The sequence below is a fragment of the Carassius gibelio genome, chromosome B16 (assembly GCF_023724105.1).
Source record: "Carassius gibelio isolate Cgi1373 ecotype wild population from Czech Republic chromosome B16, carGib1.2-hapl.c, whole genome shotgun sequence".
NCBI classification, from domain to species: domain Eukaryota; kingdom Metazoa; phylum Chordata; class Actinopteri; order Cypriniformes; family Cyprinidae; genus Carassius; species Carassius gibelio.
This window is the reverse complement of record NC_068411.1, coordinates 28,306,547-28,332,485: the sequence shown is the minus strand read 5'-3', so window position 1 is coordinate 28,332,485 and position 25,939 is coordinate 28,306,547. Positions and strand designations below refer to the sequence as shown.

Below are 25,939 nucleotides of genomic sequence, written 5' to 3'. Positions count from 1 at the left end.
CATTGTTTAACTGAATGTGTGTGTGTGTTTGTGTGTATAACACACATACATACTAACATAATACTAAAATAACAACAAAAACTAAATTATTAAAATGAAAACAGAAAATGTACAAATAAAAACTAATTCAAAATATTAATAAAAACTATTATAGTATCTCATTGATATTAAAATAACACTGATCAGAAACAAATCTGTTATGTTGAATATTTAATGTCAAATTCAGTTTCAATCTACTCAAACATACAGATACTTACATAAGAAAACATGATTTATCCAGTTTGATTAAATCCCACCTTACATTTTATTCTTGTTGAATATTCTGTTTGACTCAGAAATGCATCATTTTACCTTAAATAGTTTGCATACATTGTTTCATAATGAAATAAGTGTTTAACATAAGTCATTTTGTTTTGTTTGATATAGCATAAACACTTAAATTAAAATGACAGATTTTTAAATGTAAATATATACTGTATTGTTTAACTATATTTTCAGTTAGTCTGGACTACAATTAAAAACAAATGTTTTTCTGTTTATTTTTTTAATAAAGTAAAATTGTTTCTTCTCTCAGCAGCATAATAGAGCAGTATTTGCATGCTTTAATATAAAAATTCTAAAAAATGTAAATATTAAAAAAAGTCAAAATAGAGTCATATGTATATAAGAATTGTGTACATTATAGTGTGACTGGTGCATATCGTCTGAGATTACTCAAAACATAAGGATGATGAATCTGTTTTTAATGATCTTTCTCTGCTGTGCAGATTTTATGATCTTGTTTCATGACAGTATTTCACACATCACCTGCCATCTTTCAGATACAGGTACAGATTCAGCACTAATCATGAACAAAACAGCACCAGTGAGCTTAAACACAGTTAAACCACAATACAAATACAACAAACATTATTAAAAAAAACCTGCAAAGATGCTTAATGTGACCAAAAACTAGTTTACATGAGAACATTTGATTTTTAAAAGATTACAGACTGTTTTTCTGTTGAATTATATTTTTTTCATTTCCTACATCAAGAAATAGTATTTTTGCTCAAAATAATGTCTGAATATCAGTGCATTGTCTCTGAGACAGAATTATTCCTAATCAAGAATTATTAATACATTTCTTTCAAATAATAACGCTTTTTAGTTAATTTAGACATTTTTCATTGTGCCTTAACCTTGTGTAAATACTTCTTGTGGCCACTATATATGCAAATAAGGCATTTGTAGATTGTTCAAGTTTAGTTTTTTAAAATGTTTATTATTTAAAATGTTGAATATTAAAAGTTTGTGTATAAAGAGCCCTCTTAGCTTCATGTCTTTCTGTAGTATCAGGTTCAGTGCTCTAATTATAAGACTTACATTTTCACACAGGATTTTCTGCAGGCCAGTTGAGTGTCAAACTGGTTTTTGTTGCCTTGGCAACCTCCAAACCAGAACTGAGCACATGAATTGGCTTTTGGATCAAAATACCATTTAACAACATAATCTCGACACGGACCGGGATCCAGAGGCTGTAGGCATCGCTCGTCTGACACAAGAGAGAGAAAACATGATTTATAGGAAGTCAGAATTGCAGTTATTGTTTGCATCGTACCACATTTGAGCAGCATTTACCTGCAGTAAAATCATCCTGTATGAGCAGTGGTGGCTCAGTCGTGTATGTGTCCTGTTTGGGCCAGTCCAATGACGTGAGAGAGAAATCTGGGAGGAGATTCAGCTCTTCTCTTTCCAAATAAGGTTGTATAGTGCCTTTAACGTCAGTGCCCTCCACTTTGGGATCATAGTAGGGGAACAGTTCTCCAACTGCACCTGGCTGATTGATTACGTTTAATAATGTTCATATGTGTTTAGAGTACATCAAAATAAACACCATTGACTGTTTTGTTTTAAGTAGTGCTGTCAAACAATTAATCGATTAATTTGTTTACATAATACAGTTATATGTGTGTGTAAACTGTGTATATGTATTGTGCATATAAGTACAGACACATGTATGTAAATATTTAAGAAAAAGATGTTGTTTTATATATATTATATATTCTATGTGAGAAACAATTTATGTATAAATTTGTAACGATTTAAAGAAATATATACTGTATGAATGTGTATTTATATGTACATAATAAATATACACAGTACACATATATAACGTAAACAAAAACTTTAATTTTGGATGTGATTAATCGTTTGACAGCACTATATATATATATATATATACATATACTCCAAAAATTGTAGTCTCTCTCTTAACATGAAGTCATTAAAAAAGCATGCAAAACAATTATTAGAAAAAATTGTGCTTAATTTTATAATAAAGAAATAATAATAATAAATGTATAATAAAAATGCCACACTGCAGAGTTATGTAATTTAAATAGAATAAGTACTAGCATTTTTCAGAAAACATCATGTAGCTTTTAAATCAAATATGCTTTTTAGATACATCATGTTTTTCAAAACTGAAGCGTCAGTCTCAATTAATATAAAAACTAATAATAAAATATAAAAATGTAATATAAAACTGCACATGTAATAATAATTAGAAAAAGTATTACTTCTTCATTTTAGCAAACAAATTTATATTAAATAAATGTGATTGCAGAACTTCTATTTTAATTTAAATGCTTTTATTTTATTAAAATTATATTTCTAATCTAAACTTCTAAAATAGAATTTAAATTAAAAAAAATAAATTATATTATATTTAATTAATATGCCCAAAACGTTGTTTTATTAATATTTTTAGATCAAATATGTCTTTTACATACATCATGTTTCTTAAACTGAAGCAATTAAATATAATCTCAATTAATATAAAACTAAAAATAAAATCTAAAAAACTGCATGTGTAATAGTTAGAAAATATTATTTGTAAATTATAATTTATATATAGTAAAAAAAAAAAATTCTTAATTAATAAAATCTAAATTCTATTTTATTAATATACCCAAAACATCATGTATAACTAATGCTGAAGAGTGTGACAGCTTACCTTGGAGGTAGTGCTGAATATCAATCCATCAGTGTTCTCACAGATCTCTAGAAGCAGTTTACTTTCCACTTCTAGACCACAGAGACAAAAACATGCATTTCACTACTGTATCTTAGGCAGGTGAAAGTCATGGGTTTGCTGTATTTTGGTAAAAAAATAAATAATTAATAAATAAATCATTAAGCCATTAAACTTTAAACTGTTGCTTCATACTAGTCATAATTCATAAAAACACTTCACACAATGAAAAATCCATCTCCTGTTGTCCTCCTCTCACATCAAAATAAACACAAATATTTGTTTAGAACAGTTTCACTTGTGACTTGTGCAGATTTCTCTCCTGATTTCAGCTAATTTAAATTTTTGGGTGAACTATTCCAGAAATACTGCCAAAGACATGATTCCTATGTATTTCCCTCCAAAATTTCATATGTGAATGATTCTGAGCCTATGCCCTATCCTTGCCATGAAAACTTTTGACATTTGACTACTATTTGATACATATATTAGGCCTTTTTTCTGCAAATCAGCAAACATACCAGGAAGCACTCTGAAGTCCTCTACGGAAAACACGTGCTCTTCGGTGGGCGGCGACGCTATTGACTTCAGCTCCTGCTTAAAATCATCATAGATGGGGTCGCTTTGATTCACCACTCCTATAGCCAACATGGTGATATTGGCTGAATGGGCCTCTCTGACCGCATCCTCCAGCTTCACCGTGTCCCGATGATCCGTCTGGCCATCTGTAATAACCACAGCCACTTTCTTCACACCGGGCCGAGCAAAGCGGAAGATCTCATTGGCCTTTCTGATGCCACTTCCTGTGTAAGTGCCCTCCCCAATGTAGGGCATCCTGCGCACGGCTGCTTTCACTTCATCACGACTCAAGCGCTCTTGTAGGCTTGTGATAACCAGGTTAATGTGGCTGTAGAGAACCACGCCAACACGCGTGACCTCCGGACTGACTGACACACGGTCAATCAAGGTATTCACAAAGTCCTTAATGATCTCAAAGTTTTCCGGGCCGACGCTCTCAGAGCTGTCAATCACAAACATTAGCTCCAGAGGCCGTACTCTGCAGATCCGACCACAGCCTGACAAATGATAAGAAATCATTCCAGCCAAATCAGTTTTTGTGTGATTTACTACAAAGCAATCCAATTAAGCAAAAATATCTACATTTTGAATACTTACCACAAATAGATCGGATTAAGCTGATTATTTCTTCTCTCTACAAAATACATAAAAATCGTATTGAAGCGCTCCATTTCTGTTTCACACTAGCTAGTAGTACTGTTATTGTAGAATTATTTATATACTGTACTATAATTATGTTCATTTATAGAATTAGCTGTTTATTTATATATTTTTTTCATTTTCATTTTGATTTAAGTTCGAGTAATTTTGTTATTTATAAGCTTTAATCTATTATTACTTTACTAATTTTAGTATTAAACTTTATTTGAGCAACAATTTTTTTAATCTAAGTATTTTGTATTATTTCAGTTTTTTTTTCAGTTATATAAAGCATAATATATAGCCGGAGACCCGGCAGCTCAGTGGCGGTACAGCAACCGTGGCGACGGAACATGACGTCTCCGTTCCCTCATTCAGGGAACGAGGGTTACCATACATAACCGAGACGTTCCCTTTCAGTCGGTCACTCTCGACGTCACGTCGGTGACTGACGAAATTGGAATCCCTACCAAAATGCCATGGGTGCAGCCACTTCCAGTGCCCTTTGCGAGCCGCCTGCAACCTTATTAGGTGTAGGCCAGGGCTTGGAACAAGTAGTTCCACTCACCGCTGTCAAAGCACTACATTCCTGGGTGATATTGGATAACACTGGGAAAACATACCTGTTCAGCTTGGAACAGGGATGCTACGGAAGCCCCTTCCTTCCCGAAGGAGTTTTCGGGAGCAAATACACATATAGCATCCTAGTGTATATGGAGAAATTTGAGGTGATTAAAACCCTTTTGGAAAGACAGAAGTCTGCCAGGGAAACACGGGCTCTAAGGCTATACCGTGGACGATACACATACGAGTACTGCTTGGGTCTCAATATGGAACCCAGTCTTCCATGGTTCTCAAGGATTCATCATGAAGGCCTGGCAACGGACGTTCCGCTACGTCCAGCTGCCTAGGGTGATGGAGGATCTCAACAGGGTCTACTGTATGGACACTCTGGAGCAGTTTTAGCAAGCCGACACTAACTCTCAGTGCCACTACCCATTGAGAACACAGGAAGACACCGGCTATACACGAAGGCTATAGATCCTAGCGAACGTGTTAGGGTTCACCCAGCCCGCAGCGCTACAAATATCTGTCAGCGAGATGCCATGAGCCAGCGCCCAGATGGAACAAGCACTTCTAGTTGAGTGAGCTCACAACCTGAACTGGCAGGGCACACCATGTGCCTGATAAGCCAGGATTATAGAATCTACAATCCAGTGAGCCATCCTCTGCTTAGAGATGGCATTCCCCTTCTGCCGGCCTCCATAACAGACAAAGAGCTGGTCTGAGGTCCTGATGCTTTGTGTCCAGTCTATGTAGCATCTCAATGCCCGGACGGGAAAGAGCAAAGCCAGGGCTGGGTCTGTCCCTCCAGGGGCAGCGCTTGCAGGTTCACCAATTGGTCACAAAATGTTGACCGAAATGCATCCCCTACCCTCTTGATGGAGGCCAGTGCAAGCAGGAGCAGAGTTTTCAATGAAAGAAACTTTAGCTCAACTGAATGCAAAGGCACAAATGGGCCCTGTTGTAGTGATTTAAGCACTAGAGTCAGGTCCCAAGAGGGTATAGAGGGAGGCCGGGAAGGATTTAACCTCCTGGCCCCTCTAAGGAAGCACTAGCACGTGCTTGCCTCGTAAGTGACCTTTGAGACGGTTTAAAACAAGATACACTGCTAACAACTCTAGGCAATTGATGTGCTAATACAGCTGCGGGCCCATCCAAGCCCCTGAGACTGCATGCCCATTGTACGTGCCACCCCAGCCGGTGGTGGAGGCATCCGTGTAAACCGCAGCATGCCTGGAGAACTGTTCTAGGGGCACGCACGATCTGACCATGGGGTGAAGGTTTGGCGACAGGTCGGTGTAACTTGGACCCGGTAAGTGCTGTTCTTCCACGCCCACATCAAGACTCGGCCATGATGCCACTGCTTGAACGGTCTCATATGTAACATGCAGAGTGGTGTTAATGCCGACCGAGGCCACCATATGCCCCAGGAGCCTGACAGAGTTTCAGTGGGCTCACTGTCCTGCCCTTGAATGTATTCAAGCAGGGTAGCACAGACTGCACACATTCCTCTGTGAAGCGTGCTGTCTGTTCGACCAAATCCAACTTTGCGTCGGTGAGAGAGTTTGCTCTATTCCCAGTTGACCCGAAAGCCCAACAGGCTCAGGTGCTGGAGCACCAAGTCCCTGTGCTCACACAACTGACCTCAAGATTGTGCTAGTATCAGCCAATGTCTAGATTGTTGAGAATGCGAACACCCTACTCTCTGAGGGGAACAAGAGCCACCTCCTCGACTTTAGTGAAAACACGGGGAGACAGGGACAGCATGAAGGGCAGGACCTTGTACTGATATGCCCGTCCTTCGAACGCAAACTAAAGAAAAGGTCTGTGGCGTGGAAGTATGGATACATGGAAGTACGCATCCTTCACGTCGATCACTGCAAACCAAACTTGGGGTCGGGTGCACCCGAAAATGCATTCTGCGTCAACATCTTGAACGGTAGCCAATGAAGGGCCCGATTCAAAACTCACAGATCCAAGATCGGTCGAAACCCACCACCTTTCTTGGGTTCAATGAAGTAAGGAATGTAAAACCCCGTCCTCATATTGGCTGTAGGGACCAGCTCTATTGCGTCCTTCACCAGTAGGACTGCGATCTCTGCCCCTCTTTTGTTGAGTAATTTGGTACCCGGCCCTACTCCGGGGGAGGGAGTGGTGCATTCACCTTCTCCCGAAGAGCAGATCCCTCCATCTCTGGGTCGTCTGTCTCAGGGGCGCATGTTCTTTCGTTTGCCACCAGGTTTGGCGGGGGCCAGGACAGGCGGGGTGGCCCGCCCATGCCCGGCTCCACAGTGCTGCTTTACCAGACATGTGAAGCTGTGATCGTGACCATCACCTGATGCCAGGTAAAGACTGCATCCAGAAATGCACGGGTGAAACGGCATCCTTACAAGGACGACCCGACATCTTTATAAAGAGGCACCCTTGAAGCTCTTTTAGAGGAAATTTCTCTTTTGGAAATGCTCTTTTAGTGCTGAGGCGCACAGGGGAGATGGCCACTTGCAACACAACAGGGGGTAGTGGAGCCTGAAGTGTGCAATCCGCTTGACACTAGAACGACCACCTTGACAACACAGAAAGCTTCCAAAAGCATGCTGAACTAGCAGTTCACTGTCGACACAGCAGAGCAGAACGATACTGTCGCTCAGCTCCGAAGCGAAAAGCTGGTATGCATTGCACCTGCTGCCTTCTTATCCTCATGCCGTGATCAGCGGCAGCTAGATGCAGTAATTGCATGCAAATGTGCATTGGCTCGTTTAGTTTACACTCGAAGTAAGATTGGTCTATCGAAGCGATATCCCAATTTCGTCGGTTTAGAGTGACCGACTGAAAGGTAACTACGATTATTGGAATATGTTTTAATAAGAAAATACTATTTGAGTCTTTTTATTTAAACAACAACAAAAATCCCATTTAATTATTTGTATTGAAACCGTTCAGAAATTGAAATAACTAGTAAATTTCACAAATAATTACAAGTAAATCATACACCAATTTGCAGATGACCAAAATGAGCAGTAAGCACTGTGTGAAATACTATATCCCATAATGCAATGCACTGGACTTTACGTTCCACTTAAATTATTTAACCAAACACCCAAAAGTCAAATAAGTTTTACACAAAAATGAAATAATATTGCAATTTATTTATTTATTACAATTGGCCCGAGGTCATACAACAACAGCATAATATTTTTGTATTATTTTTTATTTATTTATTTATTTATTTATTTTGCTCTCAAACAAATTAACTCTTTATGGACATGTACGTACCGTGAGACCAGGTTCTCCTTTTGTTCCTGTCTTACCCTGTGATTATAAAACACAATTTTCAGGTGTGTTAAATGTAGTTAAATCATGTTTGATGAGCAATTAAGCAATGCTTGTTATTATCATCAATCATAATACTTTTAAATTAAAAAGTAAGTCTCGCATGAATGATTGATGATCAGATTTTCCTTTTCAGTTCTTCTCACCGGTGGTCCAGTAGACCCTGGTTCTCCCTGGCTTCCTCCGTCTCCTTTATGTCCTTGAGTGCCGGGTAACCCACGATTCCCCTGCAACAGAGTAGTCACATCAAAGGAGCTTTAAACTCACAGTTTTGGTCATGTTTTCAAGTCTGACGTGATGCAACATTTTTATTTGCATGTAAGTGCATATACTGTAAGTTTGGCATTATAAATCAGCAGTTTTGTGAAAAATAGTGGCAAATGTTTAATTTTGTGTTTGATGGAAGATAGAAAGTCCTGGGAAAATATGAGGGTGAGTAAAATTAACTGTGTGAAGGATTCCTTTAATCCTTGCTGTATGAAATATAAATGCTTGATAGTATTGGCCATAGGATTCTCCTCACCTTCTGCCCCGGCAAACCCTCCCCGGGAAACCCTCTTGGCCCCTGTAAACCCTGATATCCAGGATCACCCTGTATGAAAACAAAATACATGTGAATTAAACAGTTTGAATATTTCACTGTAATGTGTTTCCATGAATACTGTATCCTGTTGATAAGCCTCAGATTCCTGTGACCTTTGGTCCTTGTATGCCCTCTCCTGGTAATCCTGGAGGACCAGTTGGACCAGTCTGACCAATGGAGCCCTGCAGACCACAAAATCACCTCAGAGCACACCTAAACATGTCTGCAAACACATCTAATAACACATTCAGCAGTGTATTATCGAATCATGGAGTGTTGATTGTGATATGCATACAAGTATTCCACATATATCTCCTACCTTTGGGCCCATTTGCCCAAGACCTGGCGCTCCTTCAGGCCCTGGGGAACCTGGAGGGCCTCGATCCCCCTGTGATAGAACATATCAATTCATCAAATGCTTTTTATTTTATTTTATTCAAATGTGTGCATTTTCTGAAGAACATTGGTGTTAAGCAAGCACCTTACCTTTGGTCCAGTTAAACCTGTTCCCTCTGGCCCAGTCTCTCCGGTAAGACCTGGCAGACCTGGTTGCCCCTAGATCACATGGGCCGAAATATATTGTACAGTATATGGTTTAAATTATACTGTTACATTCCCAGTTGGTATGTCAGATTAAATACAGACTGTATAAATGTATCATTTGCATGAATAATATTATTTGTAATGATATTTACAGGTGGGCCGGGATAGCCTTCTCCCTTCAGCCCTGGAGGTCCAATGGGTCCATGTAACCCGATTTCACCCTAAAGACAGACGAAAAGCATTATCTTAATAAAAAAAACAACAACATTACAGGTTTTTACTAGGGCATCACTTTACCTTCGGCCCTGCAATGCCTATCCCTGGTTCTCCAGCAGGACCTGCTGGACCAACCGGCCCCTGATCTCCCTACAGGAAGATGAACATGCTATTGAGATCTCCTGATCAATTACATACACATACTGTAAGCCCAAACAGTATATAGAAGTTAACTTCTACATCACATAAACTCTTTCAGTTGTCAAACAGCATTAAACTAAAACAGGCCTTTACTAAAAAAAAAAACATAAAATAACACTTAATTTGAACATTTATTCTCCTTATCTAGGCCTTTGCAAAACATACCCAATTTCCAAAGTTAACAAGACAATTTTTTAAATTTTTTAAATGAAATTCAATTAACGCAGATATTTGAGTTTAAATTAAGCACACTATTAAGTTACTGTAATGATCAACAGAACTCATCAATGTCTGCAAACTAAAAAGTTTAAATGATTACAATATATTTTATTTTAACTTGAAACCATGCATTTATATATATTTATATTTATTGTGTTAAACAGCCCCCTAAATAATTTTTAGAGTGAAGTTTAAAGAAGCAGAAATGTGTCTTAAAGGGCAGTTCACCCAAAAATGAAAATTCTGTCCATTGACTTCCATAGTAGGCATAGTAGGAAAAAAAAATACTATGAAAGTCAGTGGTAACCACCAACTGTTTGATTACCAGCAATCTTCAAAACATCTTCTTTTAAGTACAACATAAGAAAGCTTCTCATACAGGTTTGGAACGACGTGACGGTGAGTAAATGATAACAGAATTTAGTTTTCTGGGTGAACTGTCCTTTTAATTTTCATAACTAACTCAGTAAAAAAAATATTTTTTATTTAATTTTTTATACAGCTTGTTTTTAACCTGAGTATTTCTCAAATGTACCTTTGGTCCTGGTATTCCCCGTCCTGGAGGCCCAGAAACACCTGGAACTCCAACAGTCCCTGGTTCTCCCTATTTTCAATGAAAGATACTGTTATTTAAAAGATTTTAAGTGAATGCTAGCAATGACAGAGTCAAAGGTCTTGATGTGTTTTTTTTTTTTGTAAATATGAATGGATTGTTTTCACCTTTGCCCCTGCAGGCCCAACTGGTCCCAATGGTCCTGGTTGGCCTCGGGGGCCCCTCTCCCCTCGAACCCCCTGTTTGAGAAGAGACAGCCTATTCAATACATATGTGAAGGGAGAGTTCACCTAAAAATGTGTGGTACTGTCGTGAACGTGCATAGAAAACTGACATGAAGAAGAAGTTGAATAAATTGTTGAATAAATGTATTTTTGTTTTCTCGTAACTTCAAAATTACGCTATTTTAAACAATATTGTTACTACCTTTTCTGATCGTGGTAGTAACTTTGATGTCTATGGAGGGTCAGAAAACTCTCAGATTTCATCAAAAATATCTACATTTGTTTTCTGAAGATGAATGAAGGTCTTATGGGTATGTAAAATGTTTCAGGTGAACTAAACTTTTAATGTGAGATTGCCTCCCCTGTAGATCCTGTAATGTACCGTATACAATAATGTTTTAATTTTCAGTTTTGTCTGAAGAATCAATAAAGCACATCCATACAGTACCTTTTCTCCAGGCAGGCCTCTTCCAGGAGGTCCGTCTGGTCCTCTAGGTCCTGGTAAGCCTATATCACCCTAAATTAAACAAGATAGTTTACAGTATATTATAAGATATCAAATATTTTTTTATGTAAAGCTATCCCTCACTAACATGCATTAAGAGCATTCTGACCTTCAGTCCCATGGCTCCATCTTCTCCCGGTACACCTGCTTCACCAGGTAAACCTCGTAATCCAGGTACACCCTACAGCATCAACCCATAAACACAACTCTGATTTCACTATTTGATACTTTATTCTGTTCTTTTATGTCATGTCACAGCTTAGTTGAAATGACAACTCACTTTGGGTCCTGGTTCTCCAATTCCTCTTTCTCCAGGGGCTCCACGTTCTCCAGGGAAACCCTGTTCTCCCTGAGAGGAAACAGAACAAAAGCACGGGATCGATAGATAGACAGACAGTCAGACAGACAGACAGGTCAGTGGATGTTTGTATGGTGCTGTTTTACCTTTGGTCCAGTGAGTCCTATCCCAGGATTCCCTTTTTGACCAATAGGACCAGCTGGTCCCTGATTCCCCTTTAGATATAAAAATAAGGGTGACAATTAGGAAAAGAAGTGGTGGGCTTGGGTCTTCTGGTGGTTCGTCAGAAATGTATTGTGGTTACTAGTGTCTTATGGCTGATTTCCAGCATATTTCTAGTGGTTGCTTTGGTCTTTTGTCTGGCTAACTTGACATTTCTTGTAGGTTTTCTAGTAGTTGCAAATGGCTTTATTTGCATGTTTCTATTCATTTAGAAAAGGAATAGCACACTTCTTCCAGCAAGCTGCATGATTTCAGGTATCATTCGTGTCTGAAGCACAAACCATGCATGTTTTTTAGAGTTTAATTAGATGATGTATGATCACTACAAATAATGAAGCTTGTGTCAGCTACTGTAGCACCACTAGTAGAGAAACACTGGAATCAAAATCCAAAACCAGAAAATAATAAATACTTTCTCTCCTTGAATCCCCCTGCCAGGCATTCCTGATGGTCCAGATGATCCAGGAGGTCCTGCACCGCCCTACAAGGATGCATTCAGGGGCCAAATTAAATGCATAATAGCCTTTTACATAGACAAGTAAGGTCTCACACAACTGTGACATACCTTTTCACCTTTAATTCCATAACCTGGGGGTCCACGTCCACCTTTAGCACCAACATATCCACGGTCACCCTAAGACACAAACATAATAACACATTCAAAAGTGATATATAAATGTATTTGTTCAGGTACTTTATTGGCATCGTTGCTTCCATGGAGATCATTTAACATACATGGAACGTTTCCATTCAACAAAAGGCTCCTTATAATAGGAAACAGTTCTTTAGATTATTAAAATGTTCTACAACTAAAGCTGCTCACCTTGGGCCCAGGAAGTCCTTCGCCTGGAGCTCCTGGGTTCCCCTGTGCTCCTGGTAAACCTGGAGGACCCTTCATTGATGCATGTATCATTACATCATAATAATCTATAGATGCATGTTTAAAAGTCATATTAGCTGTTTTTACTTACAGGTTGTCCTGGCTGACCTATGCCGACCTGACCAGGAAGACCTGATCTTCCTGGGTTCCCTTTTTCTCCCTAGAACAACCACACCACAAGTACATTTAAGAGATCATAAAAACTGAATAAAATACACTGCATCTACTGTAGGTTCTTACACTGTGATGTGGAAAACATATTTATTATCTAAACTTATTTTGGCTATTGATAAAAGCCTAAAAGTCAAAACAACACGTAGAAAAGAAAAATTGTGAATTATATCTCTCTTTATACTGTAGTAAAAACAGTAATATTGTGCAATATTATTACAATTTCAAATAACTGTTTTATATTTAAATATATTTTAAAATGTAATTTATTTCTGTGATGCGTAGCTGAACTTTCAGCATCATTACACCAGTTTTCAGTGTCACATGTTCCTTTAAAAATCATTGTAATATGCTCATTTGCTGCTAAAGGAACAATTATTATTATCCTCAATGTTGAAAACAGTTGTGGTCTGTAAAATAAATTGTGAAACAATTTTTACAAATGTTTTGATGAATAGAACCTTTGAAGGACAGCGTTCATTTGAAAATGAAAATCTTTTGTAACATTATAGGTATTTGTCAATTCAATGCATCCTTTTGAAATGTATTAATTTCTTTTAAAAGTCCTGAGAAGTTTACCTTTGGACCAGGAAATCCGACTCCAATTTCTCCCGGTGGGCCAGATGCACCAATCGGCCCTCGATCACCCTGGGAACAATCTGAAGGTCAGTGATTCATTTGGATCTTCATATGAATTTAAAGTTAACGTAAATTTAAAGCTGATATTTTTTCTGCTAAATATCAGTCATCCTGGGTACATTTAACATTGCTACTTTTACTTTCAGTCGTCATATTCATAACAACAGTCTACGGTTAACATGAGGTATGGTGAAAGGGTTCAATACATGTTTTCTCTCATGTATATTCCAACCAACCTTTATAGAGCATAAAGGCACCTATTGTGTCTAACAGTTAAGGTTTTTTTTTAGATTTGAATGTGCTATTATATATTTGTCAGATTTTCAAGGCACTCTTTGTTAAAGATTCTTGGCCAAACGCGAAAATGCAAAAGATCTGCTTTTAAACCGACATGGAAACATTTCTTAAATGTCATTTCTTTATATCAAATACAAGTTACAGACGTCTCACAGGCAAGGAAATTGAAGATTTGAACCTACTTTAGTTCCTGCTGGACCCTCATGTCCCTGGTCTCCTGGAGGCCCTTTCAAACCCTGGTGAAACAACGAAGAAATAGGTTGAGATTTATGTTGAAATTTTACTAAAGGTATATAGTTCAGCCAAAAAAAAAAATATGTAGATGACTTTGTTTCTTCATCTAAACAGATTTGAACAAATGTAGCATTACATTATTTGGTCATCAATGGATCCTTTGCAGTGAATGGGTGCCGTCAGAATGTGAGTCGAAACAGCTGATAATCCACAAGTGAAGCTTGTGAAGCTAAAGGTTGTGTTTGTAAGAAACAACCCCATCGTTAAGGTGCTTAACTTTTGTTTCTGGCTAAATAGTACATAATTCCATAATTTATAATAACACTAAAACATTTTTGCTTGTAAAAAGTGCTTTGAAGTTAAAAATGCCTTATTGATGGATTTGTTTTGTATAAATACACACGTCACAAGACATTATTGATGGACTGGAGTGGTGTGGATTACTTACGGATTACTATAATGTTTTTATCAGATGCTTGGACTCCCATTCTGACGGCACCCATTCACTGCAGAGCATCCATTGGTGAGCAAGTATTTCTAAATTTGTCCAAAGCTGTTCAGATGAAGAAAAATCATCTGGGATGGGCTGAGGATGAGTACATTTTCAGCAAATTTAATTTTTTTGGGTGAACTACTTCTTTTACAATTCTTCAATCATATGCCTAGATGCAGTAAAGACTAATAATAAAACATAGGATGATATGGCATTTTTAGGCTGCTAGACACCTGTTCAAATGTACGGGTTTTGAGGGACTTGACCTAGTCAATCTGAACTATTCTGTCTCTTCACTAATCCCACTGTACAAAGTCATCCTCAGAGAAAGAATAATATCCTGCAAGCCTGGATTCACAGCTTTACATGTGTACATTAGCATAGGATTACGAGCGATCTGCCGATCACATTCCATAAGTGCAGGGTGAGGAAACAGCAACGGACTGCCACCATGTTTGTGATGAGACAACGTGTGATACAACTAATGCATTTAATTTTATATTTATAACAGTAAATATATACTGTATAAAGTATGTTTTAAGTTTAATTAAGCTTATTGTTCTTGTTTACAAATCAACTCTAACAAGTTAGATAAGTTTTTCAGTAAGGTAACAAAATTTGGCAGTCGTCAATTCTGCATTAGAAGTGTTTATTTATAAATAGTGGCATAAAAATTAGTTATATTAATACAAATTTCAGCTCACTGCTCAACATTCAAATATTTGGCTACAGTTTGCAGTAGAAGTTGCAGCACAATTCAGGAACCCCCCAACTCCCCAGCTCTACCTGTCTAGATCTGCTATGGTGTAATTTCATGTATGTTACATGGGGGTTATTTCATATATATGTGGAGCAGCAGTATTTCCTAGCAGATCTATTCCACCAAGACAAAACACATTAACATTGCCACAAATATTGCCATGCTAAACTCTCAGAGAGCTGTCATGACAGAACTGCAGTTATTTATTTTCTGAAAGCATTTATATAATATAATTGTACATATACGGACAAATAATGCAATTATCCTTTATACATAATGCTAACAGTTATATTATAAATGTCAAGAAAAAGAATGATTAAGGGCCACATTGACACATACATTTATTAAATCTGACTGTCTGTGAGATATGTCATAGTTAAAGAAATAATGGTAACACTTTAGAATAAGGTTCCATTAGTTAATGTTAGTTAATGTATTAATTAACATGAACAAACAATGAATAATACATTTATTACTGTATTTATTAATCTTCGTTAATGTTAGTTAATGAAAATACAGTTATTCCTTGTTAGTTCATGGTAATTCACAGTGCATTAACTAATGTTAACAAGCACAACTTTTGATTTAAATAATGCATTAGTAAATGTTGAAATTAACATGAACTAAGACTTATAAAAGCTGTAGAAGGATTGTTCTTGCTTAGTTCATGTTAATTAATACTTTAACTAACATTAACTAATGGAACCTTATTCTAAAGTGTTACCGAAATAATTGATTATTTTTTACTATAATTTCTGGCTTCTCTGGAATATATTTCCCAAATGTATTTATTTTAGTTAGTTAGTAAGTTCCAAAGTAATTCAATAAGTTTCCCACAATATAAAAAGCAGTGCATATTAATTCATCTGAAACATCAGTGTGGCTTATAATGTGTCGTGTAAATGGTAAATGTTTATACTGTGCCTGCTCTCCTCTGGGGCCCCTCAGCCCTGGAGACCCTTCGGTGCCCTGTGAAATAAAATACAAACTATTTATTAATCATGTATTCTGTATATTAGGATATAAATATTTTAGGTCAGTACTGAAGACATACCTTATGTCCCCTTTGTCCTGGTGGTCCACAGTTACCTTTATCCCCCTAAAACATTACTCAAGTCTTAGTGATTGCATTGTGGAACAAAATGTGTTAGAAGAGTGATAGTAGCATTAATAATTCCAGTGAGAATTTTGGTTCATTTAAAATTGTATATTTAAATAGAAAATATAATTGATTTAACATTTTATTTTTGATAAAAAAATGCAGCTTTGGTGAGCATAAGACTTGTAAAAACAATTAAAAAAATGATCTCTTAATAATATTTTATAAATAATAAATAATAGTTTCTCTTTCTGATCTGACATCATGAGTCATCAAGATCATTCTGTATGTAGCTGTTAATGAATTAATTGCGATAGCATATGTATGTGTCAAATATAAAGCTCTGAGGTTTCACCTTATCACCTTTGAACCCAGGTCTTCCCTGTGGATGAGCAACCAGGAACAGAAACAGCGTTGGTCAGAGAGTCATTGACAACACAGACTCTATAAAGTGATGACTCTAAGATGAAGATGTGATGTTACCTCTGGACCGTTGATTCCTGGAAGACCAGGTGCTCCTGTTTCCCCCTGTAAAACAGGTCAGATCAACTAGTCAACAACAGTAAACTACAGATCTAATAATCATAATTATGGGTTATTATTTTCACTCTCACCCTTGAGCCTTTTTGACCAGGTGTTCCTTCATAACCTTGCTCCCCTTTTTTACCCTAAACAAAGTACAGATTTTTCTCATGAATAACACTAATAAATGAAAATGGCCTCAATTTGATCTCAACGATACTCACAGGAGCTCCTGGGGGACCGCGTTCACCTTTCTCACACAAACACACCTGTGGCCGAGGACACTGGCAGGAGGAATACAACCAACAGGTAGTTCAGTCAGCCTTTTTAAAATTATTAAAATCATTATTCACCCTCATGTCGTTCCAACCTTTTATGATTTTCTTTCCTCTGTTGAACACAAAAGATGATATTTCATATAAAGTTGGTAACCAAACGTTTAACGGTATCCATTGACTTCCATAGTAATGCTCCCCCTACTATTGAAGTCAAAATTCTTTAAAATATCTTCTTTTGTGTTTAAAATATGAAGAAAAAAAAAATAATAATAAACTCATACAGGTTTGGAACGACATGAGAGTAAATGACATTTGGGTTGACTGTCCCTTTAAGAATGAACTTTTGGTATAATATGCTTTGTTTAATCAAGTCAAATATTTGTAATAGTCCGGTACTTACCTCTTTCTTTGCAACTGTTTCCTGAGAAACAAAAATGAAAAATTAAAATGATAAATAATAATTAGAACACAAATAATAGTACCAAAATAAATTCAATTTATTGTTAAATCCCGTGCATGCACGGCATGGGAAACTTGAATGCATTTCTAAGAGGCCTGTATTGTGCGATCACAAACAGTGCTTGACATTTCATAAGAGGCTGCCCCTTCTTTGTTTCTGTGGAAAATCCCCCACACACACTGATGTGTGAATCATGCCTCAGGACAGCAGACTGAACACTGGATCTCAAACCCTCACAAAGATTTAGATGCCAACTTTTGAGTTTCCATCATCTGACCCAAAATAACTGCGACATTTCCTGTAGGCTGGAATATAGAAATAGAAAGCAAGACTTTGAATCAAAGCTAAATGAATGAGTGGCATGTCAGCTGGAGTCCATGTGAGAAATGAGTGCAGGGTGTCTATATCGAGATGTTTTGAGCACTTATTACCATGTTGCTTCCCAAATATGCAATATTAGCTGTTTTGGGGTTGTTTGGTGGTTTCTTATTGACCTAAATCACAGGTGTGTGTTGTTCAGCATTTTAAATTGACTTAGAACATGGGTAATTCATGGTTAATATAGTTTATATTTTTAAATGATGTAACAATCAACCAGTTTACATTTTAATCAATCAAAAGTATTTTAGATTCAGAATTTTGAATCATCCAAAACTATCAGTTTTTAATTTTCAAATAGTTTCTTTGTGTTTCTTTAAAAAACAAAAATGTATTATTAAAAGGTGCAAAACTTCATACTCCAGAGTATTAGTGAGCCTTTTGTGTTTTTACTTGTTTGTTTTGTTTAGTTCTCTATTTAGGTTTAAGGCTGCACAGATAATATACAAATATGTTAGACATGACTAATATGTTTTAATAATAATTTTATATTAGATTTGTATAATTTTTTTATAAATCTTAATTGGAATAAATTTTCTGTTGCACAGGGTGATTTTGTGTTTTATATATAATAATTATATATTATATTTTTATTATATTTATAGAATTAATTAAATTATTTTTATATAAGATTTTGTATATTCTTAAAACACTTTAATTATAATAAGTCATTAACTAATATCCTTTTAATTCAAAAGGTGATTGTTTGTTTTTGCATAGAAATAATATAAATAGAAGTTATGTGTGTTTTTCAAAAAATAATACAGTTTTGATATATTTTATTATAGTAATTAATAATTTATATTAGCATATTCTGTTCTGTTGCACAAAGTAATAAAATCATGACTTCATTTGATGTAAAATACTGATGTATCTTAGTAGTGAATGACATGGAGTGCAGGTCTTTTTTATTTATCACATATTTTAAATAAAAAATTTAAATTCAGTATTGATTATTTTTGTTTATTCTATAATTTTATTATGCTATCTGAATGCATCTTTAACTAATTGCTCATTGATTTAGTTATTTTTCTTTACAATATGGGCTCATCATGTCTGATGGGTCTGACGGATGAAGTGAGTGTCTCACGAGCTGCTGCAGGAGCCGTTCCTCCAGCTGGGGGTCAGTGAGGCTGTGGAAGTACTGCTGCGCTGGGCTGCTCGCTATGACCCGCAGTTTGGCACTGTTCATCTTGTCCTTTGCCAAGTTTGATAAACCAATTGCGAAGATCTTAATGTTGTGGCCTTTGGCCTCGGAGACCGCCGTCATGATGTCAGGATTCCGCGGATGGTCGATGGCGTCAGTCATGAGCAGAGCGACCCTCACACTTTGCTCCTCGGTCTCGCTGGTGAAGAGCTGTGTGGCGTTGGATATGGCGTATGTGGAGTACGTTCCCTGGCCGATGTAGATGGCGTCCGCCAATCTGCTCAAGAAGACGTCAAGGTCCTGCCAGTCTCTGAAGCGCTGGTCGATATGGACTGAGCTGCTGTAGTAGATGAGTGCCATACGGGTTTTCAGATGCCAGTCAGACACCTGCATCTGTGCCACCCGCTTGCTGAAGGAGCGCACAAACTCCTTCTCTCGATCGAACAGAAGGCCCTTCGCACTCTCTGAGCTGTCCAGGATGAATGCGATCTCTAGTGTGCATAATAACTCTGAAGCCAGAAAAAAACATCAACACACTTTATTGGTTTTGTCAACAAAACTTTCCATTGGACAAAATGTTCTTTATAGTGGAAAATGTTCTTCAGATTAAAAAATGAAATGTACTTGAATTTTTTTTAATTTGTTCACTGAAAGGTTTTAGAGAAACAAAAAATGGTTATCCTGTGGGATTGTTTGGAAAAGCCTGACATATGAAATAATAGCCAGATTTTTTTTTTGTGTTTTTTTTTTTTATGGAACAGTTTTTAGTGAATCCTTAGACAAAATAATATAAAAATGCTTGTGTTTTAATATGTTTGTTTTGAGAAGTGTGTTTTAAGAGAATATTGAGCTCAAAAAGAAGTGAGAAAAGCTCTTTTTTTTCAGACAACCAAACTTAGTAAAAGTATGCAATTTGTTGCAGTATCTGATATTTATATATTGCCAACAATTCGGATAGCTTGTAATCTAAATCAATGAGATCTTTATAACAGATCTTAAAATGACTACTTAAATATGCATATAAATATCATCTGTCACTCTAAATCTCCCAGTAATTTTAGAGTGATAAGTCTGAGACCCCTCATGACAATAAATTAATTTAGCCTTTCCTCTAATTCACATATATTACCATCATAACAATCTGAGAAAAGTTTAGGCTATCTGGTTTGTCTTGAGACTTTTGGACTTTTCCTGAAAAAAAAAAATAGTTACTCTTATTATTGTCTGTTGAGAAATTATTTAGATATTAAAGACATCTAACATAAATTGTTTTATATGCAATACTAAGCAAACACAATAAACAATACTCTGATACCGAATGAAAGTCTGATGCGTTTACCATTGTCCTGTTTTGTGGTTAGGTTCAGTGATCCTCCAGACTGTCTTCTGTTCTGGCATCTGGCCACAGGTACAAGCAGCCAAAGCAACAGGCACAGAAAAAACCCTTTGGCCATGCTTTCATGCACAGAGATATGACCTTAAAGATAATCAAATAAAAAACCTTCAGACCTTCTGTGCATCGTTAATATGTGTTCATGGTGCATATAGTGCTTTCCAAAGACCAACACAGGTACTTTTCTTCTTTGATGAATACACACTTTTAATGGCAGAAGTTCAACCACAAGCTGGTCCTTGGACATTTTTGAACAAATGTAATAAAGTATAATAATCAGGTGATGAATCACAACTTGTGCATCAAAACACTTAAAAAAATGACATGCCTATTGTTTACAGATCAAAGATTACTAAAAATGTACAAATACATCATGCAGTAAGGTAAGATGTAATGTTCAATTCTATGTTTAGTTTTGCAATGGATTTCTGAAATGTTTTAAGCAGGTTATAATATCTCAAAATGAGTGAAACTAATATCAGAACAATAATATTAACAAAAGATAAAGGACTTACCTTGCCTGTTATACAAATCTAGGGAGTATCCACATGCTCATGTCTCCTGTGTGGAGCACATTCTGTTCTGACGGACTTCAGTCCTGCGCTGAACAACAGCCCAGCATCACAGTCCCAACAACAGAATGCCTGACTGAACACACACACACACACACACACACACACACCGTATAGCACAGTACAGCCATAACTCTGGAAAAAAACATATATAAATAAAATATAATAAATCAACCTTATTATGTATTTTGATGACGTTGAACAGGAGTCATACAATGTAAACTCTCTACTCTTTTCTCATGTTTACGTGTTTTGGAGATGAATGCTGAGAGATTGTTTGGAGGACAATAACATTTTCCCCAAAAGCTTCTGTTCCTTGACAACAATTCATATAAATGGCGCCCCGAGAAATCTGGAAAACATGCAGGAACCTCCTGAGATGTGACTCATCTGAAGTGTTCCAAGACTTTTAAAAAGATAGTTCACCCAAACATATTTCATTAATTACTCATCCTCATGTTGTTCCAAAACTAGCTAGCATGCATTTTTTTTGTGAAACAGAAATTATTATTATTATTTGTTATTATATATAGAAATATGTTTTATATCATTACAAACCTTTAGTAATCACTATTCAAAATAAACTATATTCCATTTCTTAACATTATCACTAAACTTTGCATGACTAAACCTGTAAAGGGCAGTGAAGCTTTGATATTGAAATTTAATGGGGTCATATGATCGTTCTTTTGTGTATTTGGTGTATCAGAATATGTTGACATGCTTTAATGTTTAAAAAAAACAAATTCTTTTTCAAATACTGTCCATTATTGTAGGCCCCGCCTCTCTCAAATGTGTAGTTTTCTACAAAGTCCCTCCTTCCGACAAGCACAATCTGCTCTGATTGGCCAACTGACCCAGTGCATTGTGATTGACTGGACAACGTGAGCACTCGTAACAAATGTAACCTCCCTTTCCAATAATCACACACTTCATCTTTGTCATAGCAAAGTCAGAATTAACTCCTCTTTTAGGTTCACGAAATGGTCATCCATAAAATGCTTTGCTGTTCTGTTGTATGTAATCTTAAAGATTCCTAAATGCATCTACTTTCATAAGGCCAAATAAAGTGCTTTTGCCTAGACACGGCTGCTTCAACACTAACTGTGTTACTGAAACCACGCCTTCTTTCTTTGCGAACAATTGGATGGCATTACGCAAATGTTTCAAGTAGGTCTCTGCAGGAAAGTAATGGGACGTACCAGATCAGGGCGTTTTTACACCATGATACCTAAATGGCTGACGTCATGGGGATGTTAGGTTTAGGGGTGGGGTTGGGTAAGGGGGATCATTTTGATTGCATGATTTAGAAACACCCAGCAGTTTGAAAACACTCACAAGGTGATAAACGTCCACATTTGCTCCGCCTAAGTCTCAAATATTTCCACATAGTGAAATAGACATGTGGGGTGTGTTTGAATGAGGTGTTTTAGGGGGCGTGGCAGAGTCTTAACTTTTATAAAGAATATATCTTTGGGTTTAAGACTTAAGTCTTTGCAACTTTACAGATCTTCTTTATGCACCAAGAGTTTGTAACGCTCCAAAGAGAAAGGAAAAATGTAAATCGCATCATATGACCCTTTTGAGCTTATACAGTTATCCGGACATAGGTGAGCTGCGCTCCCCCTATCTGCTAACGTTAGTTTGGTAACCATTAGTGCTAACAACTATACAGTAGCTACACACATGTACTTTTAACTATGTGTTTCAAAAGTGTAGTTAGTAGCTGTCAACCCTCCCATTTTTTTCCCGGGGGTTTTCACGTATTTTAGCTTTTTTTTCCGCTGTCTTCCCATTTTAGTATTTTCCTGTAAAATATCCCGTTAGCCCTTCCATCGGACCTGTCAGTCTCTGTACTGTTGTCCTGTTGCTACCCCCTTGCCCTCCCAGCGAAACAGATGTTTTCAAAGCATCATTTTGCTTACTTGAAAGCAACTTAGCGTGGTATTGGGCTTTTTAAGATGGTTAGCGTGGTTGTTGTCAAAGTTAATCCATTCTCATTATTTTTTCCCCCATGGCGATTATGTGTTGCGCTATTACACCCCACAATACAGCAACGGTTTACCATTGGTTGAAATAGATTTTTAATTAATCAAATTGAGACACACGGCTGAGAGGGACTACATCTAAACACTGCGCAGTTGTCCGAGTAGCAGTAAAGGAGGCCATCAACATGGCGGCCACGCCAAGTAATGACGTCACGATGCCCAAGCCCTATTGGTAAAAATCCCCAAACTGTTTACTTAAATATTAAATTCATAGATGACCTCAAAATTAAAAGTAATCATTGGTAATCTAAAATACTTTTCAGATGTAAAATGTAATTAGTGACGTGACATCCAGCCAAGTATGGTGACCCATACTCAGAATTCGTGCTCTACATTTAACCCATCCAAAGTGCACACACACAGCAGTGAACACACACCTGGAACAGTCATTTACGCTGCAGTGCCTGGGGAGCAGTTGGGGGTTCGGTGCCTTGCTCAAGGGCACCTCAGTCGTGTCATTGCCGGCCCAAGATTCGAACCCACAACCCTAGGGTTAGGAGTCAAATTATAACCAAATACAGTTACTCATATTTTGTATTTTAAATACGTAAAGCCATTTCATGTATTTCGTTACTCCCCAGCCTTGGTTGTAGGCTATAGTATAAAAATATAACAATGTATTTTGTTAAGCAATGTAAACTCTCTACTATAATATAAAATAACATTTTCCCCAAAAACTTCTGTTCTTTGACAACAATTCAGAAGAAGTTATTATTATTATTATTTACTTTTTACTTATTATATATATAATAAGTAACATTTTGAGAAAAAAAACTATCTAAAATAAAAGGTCAAAATGGTCACAAAAGTCAAAAGGATCACAAAAAGCCATTATTGTGAAATAGAAATGTGACATTATGACATTGAAATGTATAACATTAAGTCGTAATTTCTAAATTTACATGGAAAGTGAAACTTATGCAGTGGTGGACAGTAACGGAGTAGCTTTACTTCGTTACTGTACTTAAGTACATTTTTCAAGTATCTGTACTTTACTGAAGTAGTTTTATTTTGAGTAACTTTTACTTTTACTTCACTACATTCCAAAGCATAAGATCGTACTTTTAACTTCACTACATTTCATAAAACATATCGTTACTCCCTATAATATATCACGTGCTCCGACACGCAGAAGCGGTGTCTGATTCATCATGAACGAACTGAGTCTTTTCAAAATAAACCTTTAAATCGGATCGCGAATCGCACCAAACGATTCGTTTACGAATTAGAATGATCCGATTGCAGCTGTTCTGGAGTCGACCACTCACTGATTCAAATGAACCGTTTAGTGTGAGTCTACAGAAGTAAGAACCGTGAGATATTGTGAGCGCGTGCGTCTGATGTTGCTAAAAGTAAGTTATTAATGTCGGAATTTAGGATTAATTATTGTAACTGAAAATCATATTTTTTATTATTTATTTTATATATTTTATTTTGATAATTTAGAATTATTACTGAAATACAACCTTTTTTTGTTTCAAACAGTTCATTGAACAATAATAAATGAAGTACCTGAAGCTGACAATGAAGTAAATGTATGATAATTAGCAAAGATGATTAATTTAGCGCTGTAAACGCGCGTATGAGGGGCGGAGACGCGCCGCGGAGCGTCAGACGCGCTTGAGGACCAAACACAGCAGAGCGGTAGGAAACTTCACTCCTCTCTCTTTTACTATAGCGATTTATTTTTAGATACTTGATCTGAGTCTTTCATAGAGTTGTAGAGTTAGAGTTATTAGAGAAATAATTATTTTTTACATTCTTTGGTCGAAGTTTTCAGATCGGCAATTCGGAGCCTGTTCGCGACTCTGTTGATTCAGATCGGCACTTCGGAGCATGTTCGCGACTCGGTTGATTCAGATCGGCACTTCGGAGCCTGTTCGCGACTCGGTTGATTCAGATCGGGACTTCACAGCCTGTTCGCGACTCGGTTGATTCAGATCGGGACTTCTGGACTTCGGAACATTTTCGCGACTCCGTTGATTCAGATCGGCACTTCGGAGCATGTTCGCGACTCGGTTGATTCAGATCGGCACCTCGGAGCCTGTTCGCGACTCGGTTGATTCAGATCGGGACTTCGGAGCATGTTCGCGACTCGGTTGATTCAGATCGGCACTTCGGAGCCTGTTCGCGACTCGGTTGATTCAGATCAGGACTTCGGAGCCTGTTCGCGACTCGGTTGATTCAGATCGGCACTTCGGAGCATGTTCCCGACTCGGTTGATTCAGATCGGCACTTCGGAGCATGTTCGCGACTCGGTTGATACCGATCGGCACTTCGGAGCCTGTTCGCGACTCGGTTGATTCAGATCAGGACTTCGGAGCCTGTTCGCGACTCGGTTGATTCAGATCGGCACTTCGGAGCATGTTCGCGACTCGGTTGATACCGATCGGCACTTCGGAGCATGTTCGCGACTACGTTGATTCAGATCGGCACTTCGGAGCCTGTTCGCGACTCGGTTGATTAAGATTGGGACTTCGGAGCATGTTTGAGATTTTTTTTTAATTCAGATCTCGAAGCAGGAAGTGTTTGTCAAACAGTTAATTGGTGATAAATGAATATGAACTTGAGGCTTTTTGTTTTAGACGAGTAACGTTAGACAGACATGAATGTTTATTCAGAACGGTACTGAAAATAAGTAAATATTGTAGCTGATGCTAAATGTCTAGCAGGCTTGCTGGTGCTAACTTGAGGTAATTTTTATAAATAATGTCCAAATATTTTTATTCAACCACCTATATATATATATATATATATATATATAGATAGATAGATAGATAGATAGATAGATAGATAGATAGATATAGATATATAGATTACATCTGGGGAGAAAAGAAAGGATGTGATGTTCAGAACATGGTAACTACAGTAATTAT

The 25,939-nt window shown here is 37.0% G+C and overlaps 1 protein-coding gene across 1 annotated transcript; it reads right to left on the bottom strand.

Annotated features, from left to right (window-relative positions):
* Window positions 1-193: 193 nt before the first annotated feature.
* col28a1b (collagen, type XXVIII, alpha 1b) lies at window positions 194-21,346 on the bottom strand. Its single transcript, XM_052577593.1, has 36 exons — window positions 21,191-21,346; window positions 20,959-21,091; window positions 20,390-20,527; window positions 18,994-19,559; window positions 17,466-17,486; window positions 17,012-17,071; window positions 16,880-16,933; window positions 16,749-16,793; window positions 16,621-16,647; window positions 16,221-16,265; window positions 16,091-16,135; window positions 13,862-13,915; window positions 13,323-13,391; window positions 12,664-12,732; window positions 12,516-12,584; window positions 12,258-12,326; window positions 12,105-12,173; window positions 11,617-11,685; window positions 11,453-11,521; window positions 11,282-11,353; window positions 11,116-11,184; window positions 10,611-10,682; window positions 10,426-10,494; window positions 9,552-9,620; window positions 9,407-9,475; window positions 9,198-9,266; window positions 9,031-9,099; window positions 8,825-8,893; window positions 8,652-8,720; window positions 8,275-8,355; window positions 8,072-8,107; window positions 4,193-4,229; window positions 3,538-4,092; window positions 2,999-3,069; window positions 1,621-1,819; window positions 194-1,534 (listed from the first exon to the last, which is right to left on the bottom strand). The coding sequence occupies exons 3-36, from the start codon at window positions 20,502-20,504 to the stop codon at window positions 1,362-1,364; spliced, it is 3,363 nt and encodes a 1,120-aa protein (XP_052433553.1). The 5' UTR covers window positions 20,505-20,527; window positions 20,959-21,091; window positions 21,191-21,346; the 3' UTR covers window positions 194-1,361.
* Between the last annotated feature and the right edge of the window lie 4,593 nt (window positions 21,347-25,939).